The 20959-nt window shown below is 35.2% G+C and overlaps 1 protein-coding gene across 1 annotated transcript in view; it reads right to left on the bottom strand.

The window, feature by feature from the left end:
* CSMD3 (CUB and Sushi multiple domains 3) overlaps nucleotides 1-20959 on the bottom strand; it is a 445444-nt gene that overhangs the window by 197576 nt on the left and 226909 nt on the right. Inside the window, exons 11-16 of the mRNA XM_053466566.1 lie at nucleotides 18528-18649; nucleotides 16785-16888; nucleotides 15989-16101; nucleotides 7949-8131; nucleotides 5388-5714; nucleotides 1640-1834 (exon numbers count right to left, since the gene is read on the bottom strand). Coding sequence (XP_053322541.1) covers nucleotides 1640-1834; nucleotides 5388-5714; nucleotides 7949-8131; nucleotides 15989-16101; nucleotides 16785-16888; nucleotides 18528-18649 — 1044 coding nt within the window. The remainder of the gene's footprint in view (nucleotides 1-1639; nucleotides 1835-5387; nucleotides 5715-7948; nucleotides 8132-15988; nucleotides 16102-16784; nucleotides 16889-18527; nucleotides 18650-20959) is intronic.

Genomic DNA, 20959 nt, shown 5'->3' on the forward strand with positions numbered 1-20959 from the left:
CAACCTCTCCTATGGAAAAAATGACTTTTCTATGTTTAGCCAAAGTCTGCTGTTTTTTTATACATCAAATAATAAATATGATAGCATAAGAAATGCGATAATATAGCTTTTCAAACCTATATAGCCCCTTACATGCTCACATTCTTATTCTGGGGGCATGGGTGGACCATGCAGCAACTTAATTGGAAGAGACTGGTCTATGTCAAGAGAGCCGTGTTGAGGTCAAAACATTCAATCTAAAAACCAAGGCTAAATGGCATTAGTATTACATATGAATACATAGAAATACATTTTATGGAGCCTTGTGTTGTGTGCAATACATGAGTAATGCCCAACTCTAGTCCTCAGAGGCTGCAAACCTAACAAGAACACACATTGATACATGATTATAGCCTTACCGAGGAACCACAATGAGGAATGTGATATATGGAGAGGCTAAGCTATTAATCATGCCTTTGCTTTAGTATTGTTCTTACAAGCATTGTTTTATTTTACTGTATGTAAAAAGTTTTATCATAAATACCTATGCTTCTTTTGTTTTGTGTTTTCAGAATCCTAGCATGTAGGTCAAAGTCCAGTTTAGATTTGCCCTTGAATTAAATGTTATTTAATTAGAGTAGATTAGATTCTAGCTTTGAAATTAAGCTATAACTAAAATATTAGGTACACTGATTGCTAGTACAGGGTGAAAAAATAAATCACTGGAATAAAGCAATTTCCTGCCCGAGAGAAATTCTCTAGGGAAAGTCGTGTTCCTTTGTCTGAATTTCCACCGTTGTACACGTTAGAAGCTTGTGACATCTACAACATGGGACTTCTCGTGAAGACTTGCGTGATTATTAAAGTACACCAGTGAACGGAAACCACCTGCATCGGCCCACCTCGAGGCTCCAGTGGTTCATCAGTTATTACCACGGAGGCCGTCACAAATGCAGAGTTTACAATGAAACTTCCAAATACATTTTTAAATACTGCATTTCAAGAGCTCATAATCACAATTATTAGAATCCAAAGGTAAGAACTTTGCCTTCCTGACATACCCTAAGTTACCATTCTTGCATTGTACCATTCTTCTTAGACAATTATGTAATGTAAAGTTATGTAATTGTATTTATACAAAGTTAATGTTGGCTGTAAAGAGTTAATGTAGCTCAATATAATTCAAATTTCAAGCTGTAAAATTTATAAACAAAAAAGACCAAAAAGGATTAAATAGAGCCATTTTACTTGTTATTCCATAGTGCTGCAGTATATGTCTTTTTTGAAAAATATATTTTATGCATATTTTAAAAATATAAAAAGCAGTTCATTTAGAGCCTAAATTATAGAAGGCAATATTAAATATATGTTATAATAGCATGACATTTAATACACTTGATCACCTTCTAATGCAGGAGAAAAGCTATCATTGATGCAGTCAATGACCATTATAGAAACAAGTATTACTGGGCTCATGTAGTGACATATACAACAGCACTTTCTTCAGTATGAACAAGAAATGTAATTCATGTTTTACCCAAAGTTTTACTCAAAAAAAAAGAACATTTATATTCTCTATCTTTCTTGACCAATACAGAGGACAGCCAAGGTCACTGATGAAAAATGTCCTCTATAAGAAAAGCTGTTGAAATTCACAAACCTTCGCATTTTGGTATCGGGCCACTCCACATGACTTTCCCATCCATCAGGATACAAGTGATGGTTTCAGTTCCTTGCGTTTTAATAAAGCCATCCTCGCAAACAACAGAAACTGAGCTTCCCAATTGAAAGTTGTCACCAAAGCGTCGAGCGTTTATTGGAACTCCAGGGTCAGGACACTCATTATGTCCAAAGGCTAAAAAACAGATCATAAATTTCCTCTTAAAACAGAGAGATTCAAACTTAAACATATATCTGAAGATTAAAGCGGGGAGAAGGAATCACAACGGACCCAATATAGATGAGATATTTTATTTAGTCATCAATTAAAATCAAGACTTTTTTTTGCATTCACTACCTACTTAGATTTCCTTATAGTAAGTCTTCATTCATAGAGGAAAAATCTACAGTAATAATGAATAAACCAGCATAGACCTGAAATTTAACCCCTTAAGGACAATGGGCGGTCTCTAAACCCATTGAAAACAATGCATTTTGAGCCCGTACATGTACAGGCTTTGTCATTAAGGGGTTAAAATGTGAGACCAATAGTCGTCATGCTTTGGCTGACCCAATCCTCTACCCTTTGCATTTATTGCAATGAGACTGGTCTAGCCAAGTAATATTCATTAATCTGTTTTATTCCAATTCACTTGTTGTAAAGCGTGTAGTAAGCGTGTCTAGAAAATCAGTTCAGGTATAGTGAATTATGCCTATTAGATTATATTTGAATGTGCTCAATTTGTCGGTGTTTTTACATGTGGCCATTCCCAACATTTACCCCATGGAATGTCTGATGCACACCACCAGGCTCAGACTGGCCATGTGGCACACTGGGCAAATGGCCGACATACTCTCCAGCAGCAGATCAGGTGCTACAGTGCGTGGCTACCAGTTGGATATGCCCAGCCACACGCTACGTGAACAAAAAAAGAAGTCTAACCTTATGTCAAGTAATGCACCCACTGCGTTTTTCACTAAAATGCAGTTCATTAAATCTGTTCCAGATTAGACTCCAATAATAAAAAGCAGCTGGACACGAATTGGATGCCTGAGTAAGGAATTTAAAGCCGTGGACTCTTGAAGGCTTTGATAACCTTTCTTGTGCCACAATGTATAGCCAGGACCTAGAATTTCCAGACAACATCAAGCAAATCCTAAATAAAATCCATGTCAAAGTTTGTTGGCGATCCCTGCTGAATCATATTTTATACCAAATCTTATGGATCTGAAATATACAAAATACTTGGAAAATGCCTCAATGTCTAATATGAGTCTATTAATGGTCTATTAATGGAGCCTTAATCCTCCAAAAATAGCGAATTACTGAAGAGGGGTGACAACAAGTATGCCAAAGTCAGGGTATCATTTGCCCATAATATACTTCAGTCTGGCCTGGCAGACATTTTCTCAAAATACAACGAGGACAATGAAAGGGCTACTGCCACAGCGGGCAGTTGAAGGTCATAATCCAAGTGACAGGGAGCACAATGAGACATTAAAACTCTAGTTCATGAGTTGGTGCTAACTGATATTATCAGAGTGATGGCAAATCAAAAAATCTATAAAGAATCATTGGAAAATGATTCTATATTGTAGTATTTTGATCAATTAAATAGTGCCAATATTCAGCATTGTTTGGAGAATTTAAGTGTAAATTTCATGGATTTTTAAAGTTTTTTTTTCATGAAAATTAGATGGAAATCCTGACGAAGCTGAAAGTAACATTTTCCTCTGTTGGCCCCATCCAAGATAATAGTTTTGTTTGAAAACCAATAAAATAGTGTAATTCATACAAAGCATCAGTGATATGCTCAAAACATTAAATAATATAATTCAATCCCTATTTTTGAATGTTAAAATCCATAACCCAGGTATGTATAGAGATAAATTCTGGAAGTCTCACCACAGATGCATTTTTCAGCATCATGATTCCGTGTAAGTGTTTAGTAGAAATTATTAGTGAATGAAAGACTCCAATAAATTCTGCACTGCCTTGAGCGGTGTTTTTAACGTCTGTCATGGCAAACTCAATTTGTCGTGAAATAAGCAGAGCTTTCTCTATGTCAGATTGGGTTTAAGTCAATTCGGGCTATGCTAGTAACAACTCACATATGGGTAGTACAGCTGTTTTGTTTTTCATTTGATCTTGATTACTTAATCAGTTTTGTTCTCGAGAATATACGTTGAAATAAGTTCTCATAATGCTACATTAGAAAGAGTGATAGGTGCGTTAGACAGTCAACACAACCTATATCCTCACTTATATTCTCTGTAGATGGAAATCTCTTTTGAAGTCATAAGATGATACTATCTGTTCAATCTTATAAATAATAAATAATAATATATTACCAATTTTATCCATATTATTTTTATAAAATTTTTTTTCTGTAATTCAAAATGCAATATAGGAGCTTCCATATACCAATATCTATTAGGTTTATTCATTTATTTGCAGCGTGAGAGAGGGAGAGAGAGTGAAGAAAACAACAAAATGATAATTCAGAGCTCTCTGCTCGTTTTTGGATATTCAGTCAAACACAATTGAGAAATTTCGTTAAAATAAAACTTTGTACAAATCCAAATACACAAGTCTACTCCATGTCCCCTAGGGGCAGTGTAGCCCAGAAGAAGAAGATCGGGACCCGGTGCACAATACCTCCGGTTTTGCTTGCCTAAGTGTTACAATTTCACAATATTTTCAACTGTTACACCTTAACTTCAGGGGCAGAACAAATAATTGTGCCAGAATTTAGAACTAAAGTGTTCTTTTGGATAAAAGAAGATTATTATATGAGATGACTAATTTGAATCTAATTGTATACATTGTAGACATGCATTTTTCAGCATCATTGACATATTTACTAGGTAAATGCCCCCCCCCCACTGTTTCCATAGAACTTTCACAACATTACACCAGGATCAGGTCGCCATTGTAAGTCACCCTTAGTGTCTGAACTTCAGACAAATGAGAACATTTAACATTGTAGAGGAAAAACCCTACTGGCAAAACAGCAGTTTTATGTACCAAGCTGGCGTGACATATGTCACCGACATATTTAATGTTAATGCTACACAATTACACATTGAGAGCTTATTAGTGACAGCATTATCCAGTAGTGTCGCTTTGAGAAGACACTAAATTTATATTGTTATTAATTGCATGATCTTGGTCTTGGCAGAAACAATGACTCATTTAGTAACAGCAATAAGAACAGATATATAATTTGAGTGCTGCCTCTTAGATGACATTAAAATACTCCATCTTAATCAAAGAATGAAACTATAAAACAGCTTGACAATATGAAGCCAAGAAGTACTTTTTTCGACTGCCTGCTTTGACTAATAATTTACCATAATATTCAGGTTTTGGACTAAATTATATAGGAGTTTTAGAGTTTGTGCCATTATTTGTTGGAAAAAGTGGCCTAAGCTGGTCTTAATATAGTTTCCAACCACACCAAATATCCAGTACTTTTGGTTACTTGTTTCTTGACCCATCCTCATGAACCATTTCAAGATTTGGCTAATTATGATGTAATCAAATAAAACATCAGTCATAACTACTCTTTTACATGCTATGGGTGTAGAATCACTCAACAGCTTTTTTATTTGGCTCTATAGTTGGTTCTTGACTATGACAAATATGGGACGGTGTCATCCTAATCGGATTTATTTTATATCTGAGAAATTCTGAAATGAAAAGAAAAAAAAATGAAAATTTTGGATGACTGTAATGAAACACTTACTGCTGTATGTGATATTAAATCCACGTCCAGACATTGAATGATCCGCTTGAAATTCCAGCCGTAATATATGATTGTTGCTGGTGAGATGAGACGGGACTTCGGCTCCTGTGAACGTTCCTAATAATGGGGAATCCAACGAATCCCCATCTTTAATAGCCAGAAAATCAAATTGAGTTTCAAGATCAAAATCATTAAATGAAAGGTGTATTCGACTGCCTGGATCAGATATTATGGTCCAAATGCAGTTCAAATTATTTCCATAGCCTTCTGGGTAGTCAGGAGAGAGCACTGTTCCCATTGGTGCAGTGAAATTAGATAGACAAGGAACTGTAAAAAAAAAAAAAAAAATAAAACAAAATAAAAAAATATATATAATTCACATATTTTAAGAAACTTTCCACATTGGTTAGAAAAGGAAATGTCAAAAAGCTTCTGATTTGAATTGCCTCGTTTGAGTACAATTCTTGGACAGTATAAAAATTAGGATTACATTTGTCACCGATAATTGAGTTTCTTTGTTTCAATACCTTCTGTTTCTAAAAGGCATGATATGCAGTTGTACATTGTAAAAAACTATAACACTGGATACAAATATTAGAAAAAAACAGTATCATTTTTCAATATTAATTTGAACAGAAAATATAATGCTTTAGAATTTTATTTATTTATTTAAAAAAAAATCTCAACCAAAACACCAATTTATAACAGAAAGGTACAAAGATGAGGGGGGGGGGAAATCTCGGGAGTTCTGTAGACATTAAGCTACTAGAAGGGAGTTTTAGTCTGCGCTACTACTGTAGGTACAGTACAAGGTTCCCCAAAATGAATAAATTGAAGGAATTTAAACATGTAAGGTATAGTATAGGGCTCTAACATCTAAGACAAGACCAAGGACTGGTTAATGTTTGAGCTTTTACAGCAGATGAAACAGACAGACTATGTGGGCTGAATGGGTTCTATCTGCTGTCATATTCTTTTTTTTTTTTTTTATGTTTCTCTACAAAAAAAGAGAAAGAACAAGGAAACCTTCCAGGGACACTTCACCACCAAACAGGGACATATTTCCATAATCCTGGGAACTTTATGGGCAGGGGAACACATGTTATCAAACGAATACATCATATAAAAACCGCTTAACAGAGCAGAATTAAAATGCAAATGACAATTAACCACTTCAGTGCCGGTAAGGAGCTTTGCATTTGTTTACTTCTACAAGGGTTATATTATACTTTAGGGGAACTTCTATACAAAAAGCCTAACATGTGCCCTAATGTTCTAGCTTAATATTCCATGAACCAGATGACACTATATGGAGCCATTTGTATGTTTTTCATGCTGCTTCAAGTATGCTTTAGACATATGTACTTCTCAATCATTTCAAATATTACAGACAAATATGTATCTATTTTTTCTTACTTAATGTATATCATTTAATCCAAAGTATGACATATAATATTTACCCAGCTAGAAGTCGGTGGTGTAAAATAATTACCCAGATTGCATTTGTTTCCAGAGACTAAACATGCCAAATGGATTTTATTTACTATAAACTTGGCTACATCTTTACTGGATTTTTCAGCGTAAGCATTTCACACCATACACCATATGCTTTTAAAATGACTTCGGTTTGACCTCTCTTCTGATTTTAACAGCAGTACAAAGTGCTGTAGCCTGTACTATGACAGATTAATTTACAGATATGGAACTAATTGAATTACTTATTTTTAATGAAATGTTCAATACTATAACTTTGTCCTGATGTCTGAAAAGTATTTGAAGAATGGGTGAGGCTATGGCTAGGTCTATTTTTTACAGAATGAATTAGTAGCACAAGTAAAGTTAAAAAGACCAACATATTTCCTCATTAAAGGTCTTGGCTTGGTGATTTTATACCCCAGGTTAAATAAATTACCCCCTTCTCCACTGCACACAGGATAAGGGGAACTGGGCAACCGAAAACTACCCATTTAACTTGCATGCCCTTTACTATAACTCAAGAAATGTATGATAGCATATATCATGAATATGCAAGTATGCGAGTGTTAGCGTGTAAACACAGTTGAGTCTGGTGAGTCAAGTTAAACTTGCCCATGTCTACTCTGTTGGCACAGAAGCTTCTCCTCTCACTGGTTCAGATATTGCAATGACTCAAGCACCAGGTCAAATGAAACCTCATTCTCAACCACTACACCACCAAACATAGATATGGGCCCTTGGGCTCCTATTTTCGCCCTCCCCCCAATTTCCATTCTTATCTGAGAACTTGGATAGCTACTTGGAGCTTGCTCTCTTCTGGGATAAAGCTTTGTGGGGGTGACTCCTCAATGAGTTTCCAAGTACGTTTATATTGTTACACCACTGCATACATGTTACCATAATTATTACTAAACAGAACCATGGACAGAATATTTAATGTAAAGCATAGCTTTGGGTTAATTAAACCAAATATTCATGTCTCTCAGTCAAACCATACAACTATACTATTTTTAACAATATATTAAATACCTAGATAGCAATAATTAAATACATTCAACTATATGATACAGACAAATTCTACTTACAAATGCAGATTGGTATGTTTGCAGACCATTGATTGTTTTCTTTACAAGCAATTGATTTCTGTCCGATAAGTTCAAATCCAAACTGGCATTCAAATCTCAGAATGTCTCCATTAGAAAATCCATCTCCTTCTCGCATGCCGTACAAAGGTGTTCCTGGGTCACCGCAGCTTTCCTTTTCAATTTCTGCCAAGTTAAGGTAGACAGAGTTAAGCTTAAGGATGAATAAATCAGGTTAATCAGCACGTTACGCTTCTTGAACACAACTCAACTTGTGTTCATTATTTCCTGCAATGACGTCTGCTCTCCAGGAAGAACTTATTTTCTACCATTTTCATGACATTAGATACTCTTCTCTTTCATACTTTGTGGTTTATTTCATAAATGGAGAGTTTGGAAGAGCTGCAGTGTCAGCCCTGTCCCTTCATTATTCATTGTGAAGGTCCAGGCTGCTGAGACGGTCTTGTATAATGCATTAATCAATGTGTTATGATACTTTGAAGATATCCCACTTGACTATGCATCCAGCCAAGCTGTTCCTGCGGCAGAAGCCCTCTGGGGTGGGCCCTCCGTAATGAATAGTCAACGAGGTGAAACCACAACTCTCTTGTCTACTCTCCCTTTAGTGATTGCCCCTCCTTGGATTATCAAATATTCAGATCAGACCTTTAGATTGTGGCAGGGGTTCGTTTTATGTACTGATTTCCCTCCGTCTGTTGACTACGGTACAGTTCTGTGCAGATCTGCATAAATTCTACATCAAGAAAAATGTGCAGGCTAGGTTGGCCAAATAGGTCTTATCTGCCATCAATTATATGTTTCCATGTTTCAATAAATAAGTCAGAAAAAGAACAATCCAAATTTTATAGAATGCTTAACTTGTGACCGGAATATGTAGCATTGCATTACTGTAAACAGAGAGTTAAATGCCAATTCCATTATAATTTTAAATATAACTATTTATACAAATGCAATGACCCTGTATTCACCTTTAATGTTAAAAAAAAGTGTTCACTCCTCAACGGCTTTGGAAAAAAAAATATTTCTGAACAGAATTATAAAATGATTTTTAAAAATGATTTATAAAATTCAGCTTTAGTAAGTAGCTACTCAAATTGCTTCAAAAATTCATTAAATAACAGAAAAATAATTCAAAGTTTGCTTTTTTAGCTTTAAGTTAAGACAACTTACAAACAAACATATGGTTCATCTAGTCTGCCCTATTCTCCCGCTGTAACAACTCAAACCTTGATCAGTCCTTGTTCTCATCTTAAATTCTTGATAGCAATATGCCTACCCCATGCATGTTTAACCCCTTAATGACAAAGCCCGTACATGTACGGGCTCAAAATGCATTGTTTTCAATGGGTTTCGGGACCGCCCATTGTCCTTAAGGGGTTAAATTCCTTCACTGTATCACACTTCACCACTTCTGCTGGTGTGCTGTTCCACTTTCTTACCTTACATCTAACCCTATAGTTTTAGATCATGACCTTGTGTTCTGATATTTCTCCTCATTCGAAATAAACTTACCTCTTGTCCTTTGGTAAATCCCTTAAAGTATTTAAATGTCTCCATCACACCTCTTCTCTTCTCCGAGCTACACGGATTGAGATCCCCAACTCTTTCTCAATCATTTGTATCCATTCAGCGTTTTAGTAGTCCTTCTCTGAACTCTATCCAGAATATTAACATGCTTTTGGGTACACTCATAATATATACACATGTATTGTAAGAACGAAATCATTTCATGCACGCAGCCTTCTGTTTGATATGTTTTGTCTACCTCCCATCAAACATAATGCATGTGTAATTGCATTCTTGTTTATCTCTCAAAGTTATTACTTGCCTCGGAATTAATGCTTTGCTGTAACTCGCTATAGTGTACCTTTGTTCGGTGACCATAAGAAATGAGAAAATGATTTGCAGATTTTGTTTCCGCGGTGGAACAAGCCATTTCACACAGTCTGGGAAATGTAATGGCACAATTGTGATAAAGTTCACTTTATCATTAAATTTGACGGATTGGAGCCTTTCGGTGAATGCTCATTCCTATTCCATTATCCACGATTCTTAGTAGCAGAGAGAAAAAAATGAATTTATGGAAAAAAGGTGTTGTTTTCCCCTTTTTTCTCTGTGTTCAAATGTATTTCATTTAAAACCTAACATTCCTAGGCTCAAAATAGCATTATAATTAAAAATCTGATATCTTTGTTTTCATGCTTTTGAAGAGCAATTTTATTTTATTTTAATGGAAATAATTAATGTTCTTATAATCTTATCTATGCAAGGAATACCTTGTTATTGATTAATCTTATTATTAATATGAGAAGAAAATTCATTGATCACAGTAACATACTATGATAAGAACACAAGATTGGGGGGGGGTTATATATTTTATTATTATTTTGTATTTTTCTTAACCCTAACCCTATATCTAATCCCCCTAACCAGGAAATCTGTCTCTTGTCTTCTGTATTCTTTTTTTATGTCCACTGCTCCTTGCGTCTTCTTTCTTCGCCTGCTTCATCTGATCGGCAGAACGAGGGGGCGGCTGTCCCCGAAGCTCTGCCCTTTTGCGAGAGGTGCACAGAGAGGCCAGAATACTGCAGATAGATTTGTGGAGAAAGAGAGGTCCAAAAAAGGGGAACAACCGCTGGGCATACCCTCTCCCCGTTCCTCCAATCACAGAGATTGTGTGTCCAGAAGCATTCCCATTTTGCAGAGCTTCCAAATGCAACAGACTTTCAGATTCATATGAATATTTTCTGCTCTCACGCTGTCTCACACTGTTTCACATTTTTCTGAATATCTTTCATATTCCATGTACACACTATCCCCAGATTGAAGAAATGGGGAAAGGCTGTCCCCATGGAGTGTGTGCATGTAGGCTCCCCCCTTTTGTGGAAGGGAGGCCCAGTTAACAGAGCTGACACCAGGGAGAAGCAGATGAAGAAAGAAGACAGGGACACAGACAGAATGAACACATTGAAAGGGAGTGTGAGGGAGTAAATAAGAGCGTGATAGAGTGAAAAAGAGTGTGTGAATGAGAACGAATTTCATTTTTGGTCCGTTTGCACAAGTCTAATAGCTATCTATCTATCTATCTATCTATCTATCTATGTATCTATCTTAGAAACCCACTTTATGTGTATACCATTGGAACATCCATATTAACCTCCAGATAACAGCATCTGTTATTTCCTCCGCCATTAAAGTATGTCTCATATAATTGGATTGCTTCTTGGTAGCCATTGATTGCAACAACTTTTGTGAAGGTAGGGTTAGGAAGAGGAAAAAAAACTACCAGGCAGTAAATTGATAATATAATGGTGGCTCTGCAACACACTGCTACCTATCTCAACATCTATATTTATATATCAATATATTAACAAATAAAAAGGCCTGTACGTAGATTCCATAAATTAATGTTTTGTCAACTATAGTTCTCTTTTAATTCAGGTAAAATAGGAAGGCTAAGCAGAGTCATATTTATGATAGGTGATAATTTATTTATACTTTTTAGTTTGGGTGATATTATATTTATCATTCACAAACCAAACAGCAAGAATAGTGGGCAGAATGGTCCTTATCTGTCATCAAATTTTATGTTTCTATGTGGGGATAAAAAAAGAAACATTATATATAAATAAACATTATATATGAATAAATGTCCATATTTATACAAATAAATATTTAGATAAGTATTTCAAAGAACATAATAATGTAAATTTGAAAATATCGTAGTTTTTTTTAACAAGTAATTCTACAATTCGAAAAAGTTCAAAAACTTCTTGAAAGTTAATATAAAATGTTTCTCTTTTTCAACTATTTTCATTCTCATTCCTTGTAATAAATGCAATTAATATATTTCCAGCTTATACAGCTTGATATTTATGATACTGCTATGATAAATTTCAGGCAAAGTCAAGCCTACGGTAGCAAGTATATCACAACAATTATATATTATTTGCCTTTGGATGCTTTCAGTAGACACATTTTATTGTATACTACCAATTATATAGAAAACTCTACCGATGAAGCTGGTAATTTATTTATAAAGCTGTACAGAAAAATCATTAAATGTGTTCTCATCCAACTACTTGGTATAGTCAATAAACATAGTGAAAAGTAGGAAATATAGTCCTCGGGTTCGTGGTTCTTGGCATACATCCAACAATCCCTCAAAACATATTTAATATGATTTGCCTTTTCCTGAAGTTAGACATTAACTAGTTTCTCCAAAACTCAGAGTCCAATAAAGTGCATTCTGTATAAGCGATGCTACGTTTAATCATGCCACTTTAAATTTATGTGAGTGAGATTGAAGTGATCGATTTAAACATGCGCTTTTTAATCAGCTAAGTGTATGCTACTTACTAAAATGATTGGCTACAGAAAAGATACTAAAAAAGGCTCCAATAATTTTAATAACCCCCATATAAATTAAATAGCTTAAGACAAGCATCTTCAATACAGGCATAGCTCACATAGACTCCGAAAGAAAACAGAAGTCATGATGACAACATAGTCTGTATTGGGCATATTAATCAAATCGTACGTCTCTGACCGTACCTTCTGTCACTTCTCCTTCTGTCACTTGTTACTCTCCCCTACCATTCTCTCTTGGTGTGCTCAAGGCTCTTCTCTTGTCTAATCTCGTCTTTTGGATTCCAGCACCAACTCTACATCAACAACATGCCAACTAACCTATGCTCTCCTAACATCTCCCTCTCTTCTAACTTCTCCCACCGTGTCTCTAAAATTGCGTCCTGGCTAACATCCCAATACGTGAAGTGCCACCTTTCCAGGACCAAGCTTCTGGTTATTTTCTCACCTCCTTAATCTATAATTCCAGAGTTTTGAATTCCACAATCTACCCACCAGACCAGTTTCATTGCCTAGGTGTTACACTTGACCCCACTCTTTCCTTCACCTCTTATATACAGCCACACTCACCTGTAAAATATCTCTCAAATCAATTCTTTCCTCACTCAAGATAAAATTCTAATCCATATACTTGTGGAATCCTGTCTGGGTCAACTGGCATCCCCTCTCCTTCCTTTTACCACTCCAGACCATTCTAAACACCTTTACCAGACTAATATTCCCAATGGTTTTCATCTGCCACTACACTATACCAGTCCGTCTTGGCTCCTCATAGCCTACACAATAAAAATACCACCTTATACTTGCCTACAGAGCCTTTAACAAGAGTGTGTCCCATAAACACAAACCTCATCTTAGCTTCTCTCTGGAATTCCATACCCTGTTCCATCTCGGTTTGCTCTACTTATTCTGACTTCAAACAACCCACATATTCAAAGGGATATAATCAGTGAAAATTAGAGAAAAAGTAAAAATAATTGTTGGTGTGCATGCCACACGTGGCAGACATGCATTATCAAATATAATGCCACTTGATGAATGGTTACACTTTTTCTTCTGACTCCAGCTCTTAATAAAGGACGCATAAACTGTTACACCTCTGTTCTGCTTTATACATTTTGTTAAGTTCCACCTGTTTCCGACCTTGTTCTGCCTACCTACAGTTACAGAAGGTGACTGAAACACCAGTATAGAAATAAAGGATATCTATGGTGTATGGTGTGATAATATTCCACCAGTATTTACAGTAAAAAAAACATTATATATATATATATATATATATATATATATATATATATATATATATACACATATATATATATACACACACACTTCAGTGTATGAGTACTGGGAGTCATTAAATTAAGGATTGCTAAAGGCAATTCCTACAAGTTAATAATATATATAGAGTAAATGTGTGTGTGTTTATGTATATATATGTAAATTTGTATCCAATAAAAGGATTTACTGCACAAGATATGACCAGTGTAGTGCAGTACATCCTTTTATTGGATACAAACTATACATATAATTATATATACCCTTGCTCTATTAGTAACATGTAGGAATTGCCTTAATCATTTCCTTAATTAATTATTATTTCCTTAATTAAATGACTCTCAGTTCTCATACACTGAATTAAATATACTCAGTGACTGCATATATTTATGCAGAAATTGAGTCATACCATGATTCGGATTATAAAACTATAGAAATGCATTGATAAGTAAAAAAAAAAAAAATCTAACAAATGTCAGATACTGGGAAAACTGTATTAAGTAATGCTTAAAATCTTCAGTAATTAAAAAAACCCCCATTTTTTTGAGACTACCAACGATTTTATTGCCGGCTTAGATAAATTTATTGTTAAATGAATCTTTTCTGATGGTAGGGAACAGAGTATATAAAATAAAAGGCAGTTCTATATTTTATTAATAGGTTCTAGCTCAATGTTGTAAATAGAGTCGCTTGTGTTGCATCGGAAACCTCACATGCATCACCAGGTTGGCAGCAATCTAATTGGGTTGTCTAATCCTCCTTAATCAAGCATCCACTTTGATTAATTGGAAGCATCATTGGCAACATGGAATCTTCACACAAAACCAACCACACTTCTATAGCAGTAAAATGATATTGTACTTTTGTACAACTATAATTTCATTATATCAGAGTAGAAAACGCTTTTGAGGTTCCTTGATATTTTAACCCCCTAAAACATGTTGCGCTCCCAAAAGCGTTGTGTGTGAATCCCAATAAATGAATGAAAAAAATGCAATTGTTCTCTAGTTTATTAAGCAAATAAACCATAGCAGATTGATCATTTTATTCTTTCCATTGAATGTTTAAACACATAAAAAAACAGCAAAAAATTTAAGGAAGCTTTTTTTTTATTTAATTTTTTTAAAGTTTCCTTGGCAGCAACCTCTCACTATCTGCTTTTGTGTCACATGACAATTACATATTCCCAGAAAAAATATGAGAATTTTTTCTGAAAATAATTATGAATTATGAAATGTTTTTAAGTGCAATTGGATTTGTAAAATTTTTATAAATGTCTGAAAAAAAGGAGGGACCCCCAATGAATATATGAAAATAAAACAGAAAGCTCCAAATTTTAATTTTATTTTTTTTCACTCTTAACTACTAGTGAGAGAGTGTGCGAGAGACTGCGAGAGAGTGAGAGTAAAAATTGAGCGGATAGCATGAGAAGAGGACCAAGAAATAAAAAAAGAATACACAGGAGCAAGAAGAGACAAGACAAGACGCAGAGCTGTGTAGAAGGAGACGGGGTCATGGAAGAGGTTAGAGGAGAAGGTAGGGAGGCATTGAGAGAGAGTGTGAGAATTAGTGAGTGGGAGCGTGAATGAGGGTAAGTAACAATCAATTTGATTTCCTATTTGAAAAAGCCCCCTGAATTTTGTCAGAAGCTCAGCAGTTGCTCCTAAGGTACACAGACCTGGTATGCTAAGCTACATTAGGGAAGTATATTTTATGTTTCACAAATACTTCTGTATTCAAGGGAGAAACTGTTTATTTTCCCCTTTTATTCACATTTTTGATCTTTCTGTTTTGCTTTAAAGGATATTCATCTAATTTTCCCCTCGGTAAGTGAGTTTGATTGATAACAGCTATTTCAGTATAATCCGAATAGTGCTTAATGGACAAATTCTGGTCCTTCACTTATCTGGAGACCTGAAGAAAGCACATTTACACTCTAGTTTGGCAGCTGTGTTTAGTACTTATCCCAGCCTCAACCCTTCCATGTCACTGGTATAACTGGGAAGAAAGTACAGCCAAATGACCGTTCCCTGGGCCCCTGCTAACTAACTACACACTAAAAACACTTGCACGCACACTTAAACACAGTAACGCTAACCTACAATCACACAATCTCACTCTATGCAACCATCCACACTATCACTCAGCCCTTGCCTCTATGGGCCCACATTTGTCCTCAAGCCTTTTCATGTTTGTAGAATAAGGACTAGCCCCAAGGGCATTTGCCCCTACATAGCATGCCCTTGCATGTCACACAGGTGCCCGGTATAGAAGTCTTCCACGTTTGTTAAAATAGTAAATTTACTATTAATTGCCCTGGCTTCTACTAGGGCAGATAAGAATGCACCTTGAACCGCAGCATATTGAAACTCTTACCCTTGTAATTGACCTTGAATCCTATTGACCCAATGCTTTCATCGGTCTGGAGGTGCAACCACATCTGATTATTCAAGCTCACAATTAAATCTGGTACAAAGCTTCCAGTTAACCTATGTTTAAATAAAAATCACAAACATTAATCATATTGATCAAAAATAGGTGTACAGTAACAGATTATGATAACAAAAATACTTAACTACAATGTTCATACAGAGACTTTAGAATGTAGTTACAAACTTACAAATTATAGACAATGATACTATTAGACTGATATGTAATCCTAATAAAAAAGAGATGCAAAAGTACAGATGAGTGTCTTATAGAACAGGTAAGTACATACTGACAGGATAGGAATAAATACCCAGAGGTCGGCATCAGAATTGGAGCAGAGCGACATCATTGCGCCAAATGGTGACATTAAAATATTTCATATAACCAGAGTACATGCAATTAACTATTTGTCGAACTGAGTCCGAATTGACATATTCCGTGCTTTCGTTTACATTGACAGCTGGATTTTTCTACTTAAAGGCAGAAACTGACATCACAGGCTGCAACCTTACATATACATCACAGTGGTCATTATGTACATGCTGTAAAAAGCTCAGCTGCCATATTTGTCTATATCTATCTACACATATACACGTGAGATTACATATTTGAATATATGTCAAAATAAACAACCACATTTAAAAAAGAAAAACAATATTTAAAAAAAAAAAGGATTTTCCTAATGTCGATTTTTGTACATTTTTTACGTTTCATGAATATGATTAGTAAAAGAGAAACTTACTCTTGCAAAACTGTTTTAGGATCACCGACCTCCCCACCATCGCCAATTGTTAGAGTGTCATATCCTATCTCCAAGTCAAATTCTTCAAAATTTATTTGAATAACCTGAAAGAAAGCATGAACATAGTAAAAAAAAATAAAAAAAAAAAAAAAAAAAGATACATTTAAAAATATTTATTATGTTAAAATTGACTAACTTTTAACCTAAGAAACAGAGCTGGGCATGAGAATAAAAGATGCAGCTACCCTGGAATGAGAGTTTTATTTAGTTTCCAAAGCAAGTCCCTCAACAGCTTATATGGAGCTGCTGGCATGGATCTCCCGCTAATGCTTCCTCCTAGAAGCACCTTCTGTGGATGGAAAATGATGGGGTATGATGTCACTCCCAGGTATGATGTCACTCCCAGTGCAGAGCAGCAGGGCACCGCTGATCTCAGCAGGTTGCTGTGCCGACCTCTGTCACAGGTCTGATTGGGCTAGGGGCCCATGGGGGAGCTTGCCCCAGGCTCCATTATGTTTGAACATAGTCCTGGAAACTCTTGGTAGAAATACCTTGTTCCCATGCCTCATTGCATCACGACACACACAACACTTTAGAAAACCTTTGTGCTCATCATGGCTTCTGTACGATTCTGTCATTGTTCCCACCAACCTTTCAGAGCAATTTCCAATATTTCACCAGCTCCAACAGCGACATGCCTTTTATCAGATTAAGAGCCATTCATGTTGTCAAAATTAAACATTGATTGATACATAAGTGAAGAAAAGCCACCTACTAACCCCACTGCCTACTAATAAGAGTGTCAAGTAAAATGTTTTCTGATTTTCAGTGCGGTTGAAGGAACTTATTTTCCATTTATTTTTAATAATAAAGTTCTAATTTTGTATTATTGCCTCACACATTTTTTTATATGCCATGACATTATCTTATTTTATTTCAAAAGTGAAAAAAAAAAAGCATTGTCATTGAAAAACTGTATATTGCTGAACTTGCTTCAAATTGTTCTGGGATTTTGTGACAAAGAGCTAGTGGAAATGACCAATTTCATGTTCTGAACGGTAGCTTTATGCCTCAAAGAAAGCACTAATGATACACGAGTGCAATCAATCGCACGAGAACATTAAGGAATTTAGCAAAATTGGAGAAGTCATGTTTAATTTCCACCTCACTTCAAGGCTCTATGAGGAATTTAATGAACTTTTTTTTAAAATACCTGCTTTAATATCAAATAAGAGACTTGAATCAATGTCGTGAAAAAAGATTTCTGTGAGAACCATACAGCTAGACCATTCTTTATTTTGCTTAAGAATTATTTCTCTGAAGCAGAAATAGAGGGTTCTTTATGAATATGTAACTATATAATATATAATTATATATAATTATAATATATAATATATTATATATATAATATATAATATATTATATATATATAATATATTATAATATAGTATATATTATATTATATATTATAATATATATTATAATATATAATATAATATATAATGCATTATATATATATATATATATATATAAAAAAAATTGACATGTATTGATATGAAATCATTTTAATAGTAATAGTACATAATTCTGTATACATGCTATAGATTACATTTCTTTATTCACCTAAAATGTATTATTATTTTCCAGGACTCTATGAGAAAACCAAAAGCATGTTAATCTGATGGGTAAAGTATGTACAGGAGGGGAAATTGGATAGAAGAATAAAATCTTTACTCGACCTACCTTGTTGGGGTTTTCGGCAGTTATGACCCAAACGCACTGGGCATTACTGTCATATTGAAATGGAAAATTAGGAGACGTGAATGTGCCACTTGGACCTTGGAGATTAGAACCACAAGTCTTCACTAAAAAAAGAAATACATTTTTAGAGTCTATATAACAAACAAACTTCACATTTTCAATTAAGACATACTACAGTTACATAATCTATGTCTAGTAAATCTATGCATTACAAAACAACGGTATGAAACATCAATGTGATACATTAGTCACACCCCACTAACACATGGAGTCTTCAGATTATGCAGTTATTAATTGACTTCAAGATGAATTCACTTCATTATTTTTTTTAGCGCTAAATCATTCTTTTTTAAACAATAATTGGAAAGATCAGACAGGCTCCATTTAAAATCATGCCCAACATTTTTCCCCAAGAAAAATGCTATTCCTCCTCAACTCTTCAGATCTTCTAAATATGTGTATTGGGCACTGCCGGCAATATTTAGCACAGGGGACATGTCAAGCCATATGACCCTGTAAATCAGTACGCAATTTCCAGGTCTGTCCCGTACAAGATCACCAAGAGGGATTGCATATAAGAAAAGAAGTGGAGAAAGAATAACTGGCAAATGCTGACTCCTTGATACTCTACGTTTGACCAAATGGTGACTGTGCATGGAATTGTAATGAAAGCACACAAGGTTCAGACCAAAAATCTTCAAATTAGAGCAGCCCGAAAGACAAAACCACCCTGCCATGCCCCCCCCCCCAGCCAAAGCGTATTGTACTGGAATTAAAAATTAATTTTTGTCTACTTTCTGGCAGCCAAGATTTTCTATAGATTATGGGATTTGCCATATTTTATTCTTTTTTTTTTTTCAAGAAAAACTGTTCAATTGCCAATTATTTCAAAACCTAAAACTGGATATGTATGGTTTGTGACAAAATACTTACTGTTATAACTACTTTAATATGAAGCTTTGTTCTCCATAGAGAATGTGACTTATTTTTTTTTCTTTTATACTAATTAGGTTTTCATCATGTTAATATGTTTTTAATGATATGATTTACAATGTATGCTTTTATTACCTACAGCTAAGAATGACAAGTCCATTTTCTCATTTCCCTAAAGAAAGATGGGATGCTGAATTCGATGTTACAATATTCAAGTGAAATTAAGGATGAGTGGTTAAGCACCGGATAATTTCAATACTTGGCAAATGTCAGGTAGTTAAAATTTCACAAAAGAATTTAGCTGGCATGAATAATTGCAGCCAGATGAAAATTGATGGATAAAGAAATAAAATACATAAACAAAGATTGTCTTCAAAAAACACGTATTCAACGTGCTCGGACCCGGACTGGCTATCTGACAAACTGGACAAATGCCTAGTGGAATGGTGCCAGGCGGCGCAGGTCACTTACCTTCACGATTGCTCGCAGAGTAGTGCCTTAATGTGAGACTATGAGGTGAATAAATGACATGCATGCGGTTGCCAACTGTATATACAGGGCCACAAGTACATCATTCAGTGGTACTGGCCTTAAAGTGCCAGGATCACTCTTTTCCCCCAGTTCCCCTCATGGTGCTATTATGTTTGGTGAATGTTAATGTTATTTAATGGTCATTATTACCTATATTTAATGCCTATGTGCAGAGCCCTCTTTACCCAATGTATTGGTTTGTCTTGTCTGTCATTGCCCAATGTATTGGTTTGTCTTGTCTGTCATTACTCAATGTATTGGTTTGTCTTGTCTGTCATTACCCAATGTATTGGTTTGTCTTGTCTGTCATTGCCCAATGTATTGGTTTGTCTTGTCTGTCATTGCCCAATGTATTGGTTTGTCTTGTCTGTCATTACCCAATGTATTGGTTTGTCTTGTCTGTCATTGCCCAATGTATTGGTTTGTCTTGCCTGTCATTGCCCAATGTATTAGTTTGTCTTGTCTGTCATAACTTAATGTATTGGTTTGTCTTGTCTGTCATTACCCAATGTATTGGTTTGTCTTGTCTGTCATTACCCAATGTATTGGTTTGTCTTGTCTGTCATTACCCAATGTATTGGTTTGTCTTGTCTGTCATTACTTAATGTATTGGTTTGTCTTGTCTGCCATTACCCAATGTATTGGTTTGTCTTGTCTGTCATTACCCAATGTATTGGTTTGTCTTGTCTGTCATTACCCAATGTATTGGTTTGTCTTGTCTGTCATTACCCAATGTATTGGTTTGTCTTGAATATATGTACTGTGCTGCATAAGCGCTGCACACGTTTTTGGTGCTATAGAGAAGGAAAGGAAAAGGAGGAGAAGAAGAAGAACAATGTATGGTGGAAGGTTCTATCTCTGCTTGTGCAACTAAAAATGGTAGGTGTAACTCTATACATCGATCTCTGAAATGATAACAGTAAGAAATGTCACTTAAGTAGGTGGTTGTC

This window comes from Spea bombifrons, chromosome 5, assembly GCF_027358695.1.
Source record: "Spea bombifrons isolate aSpeBom1 chromosome 5, aSpeBom1.2.pri, whole genome shotgun sequence".
In the NCBI taxonomy this organism is placed as follows: Eukaryota; Metazoa; Chordata; class Amphibia; order Anura; family Pelobatidae; genus Spea; species Spea bombifrons.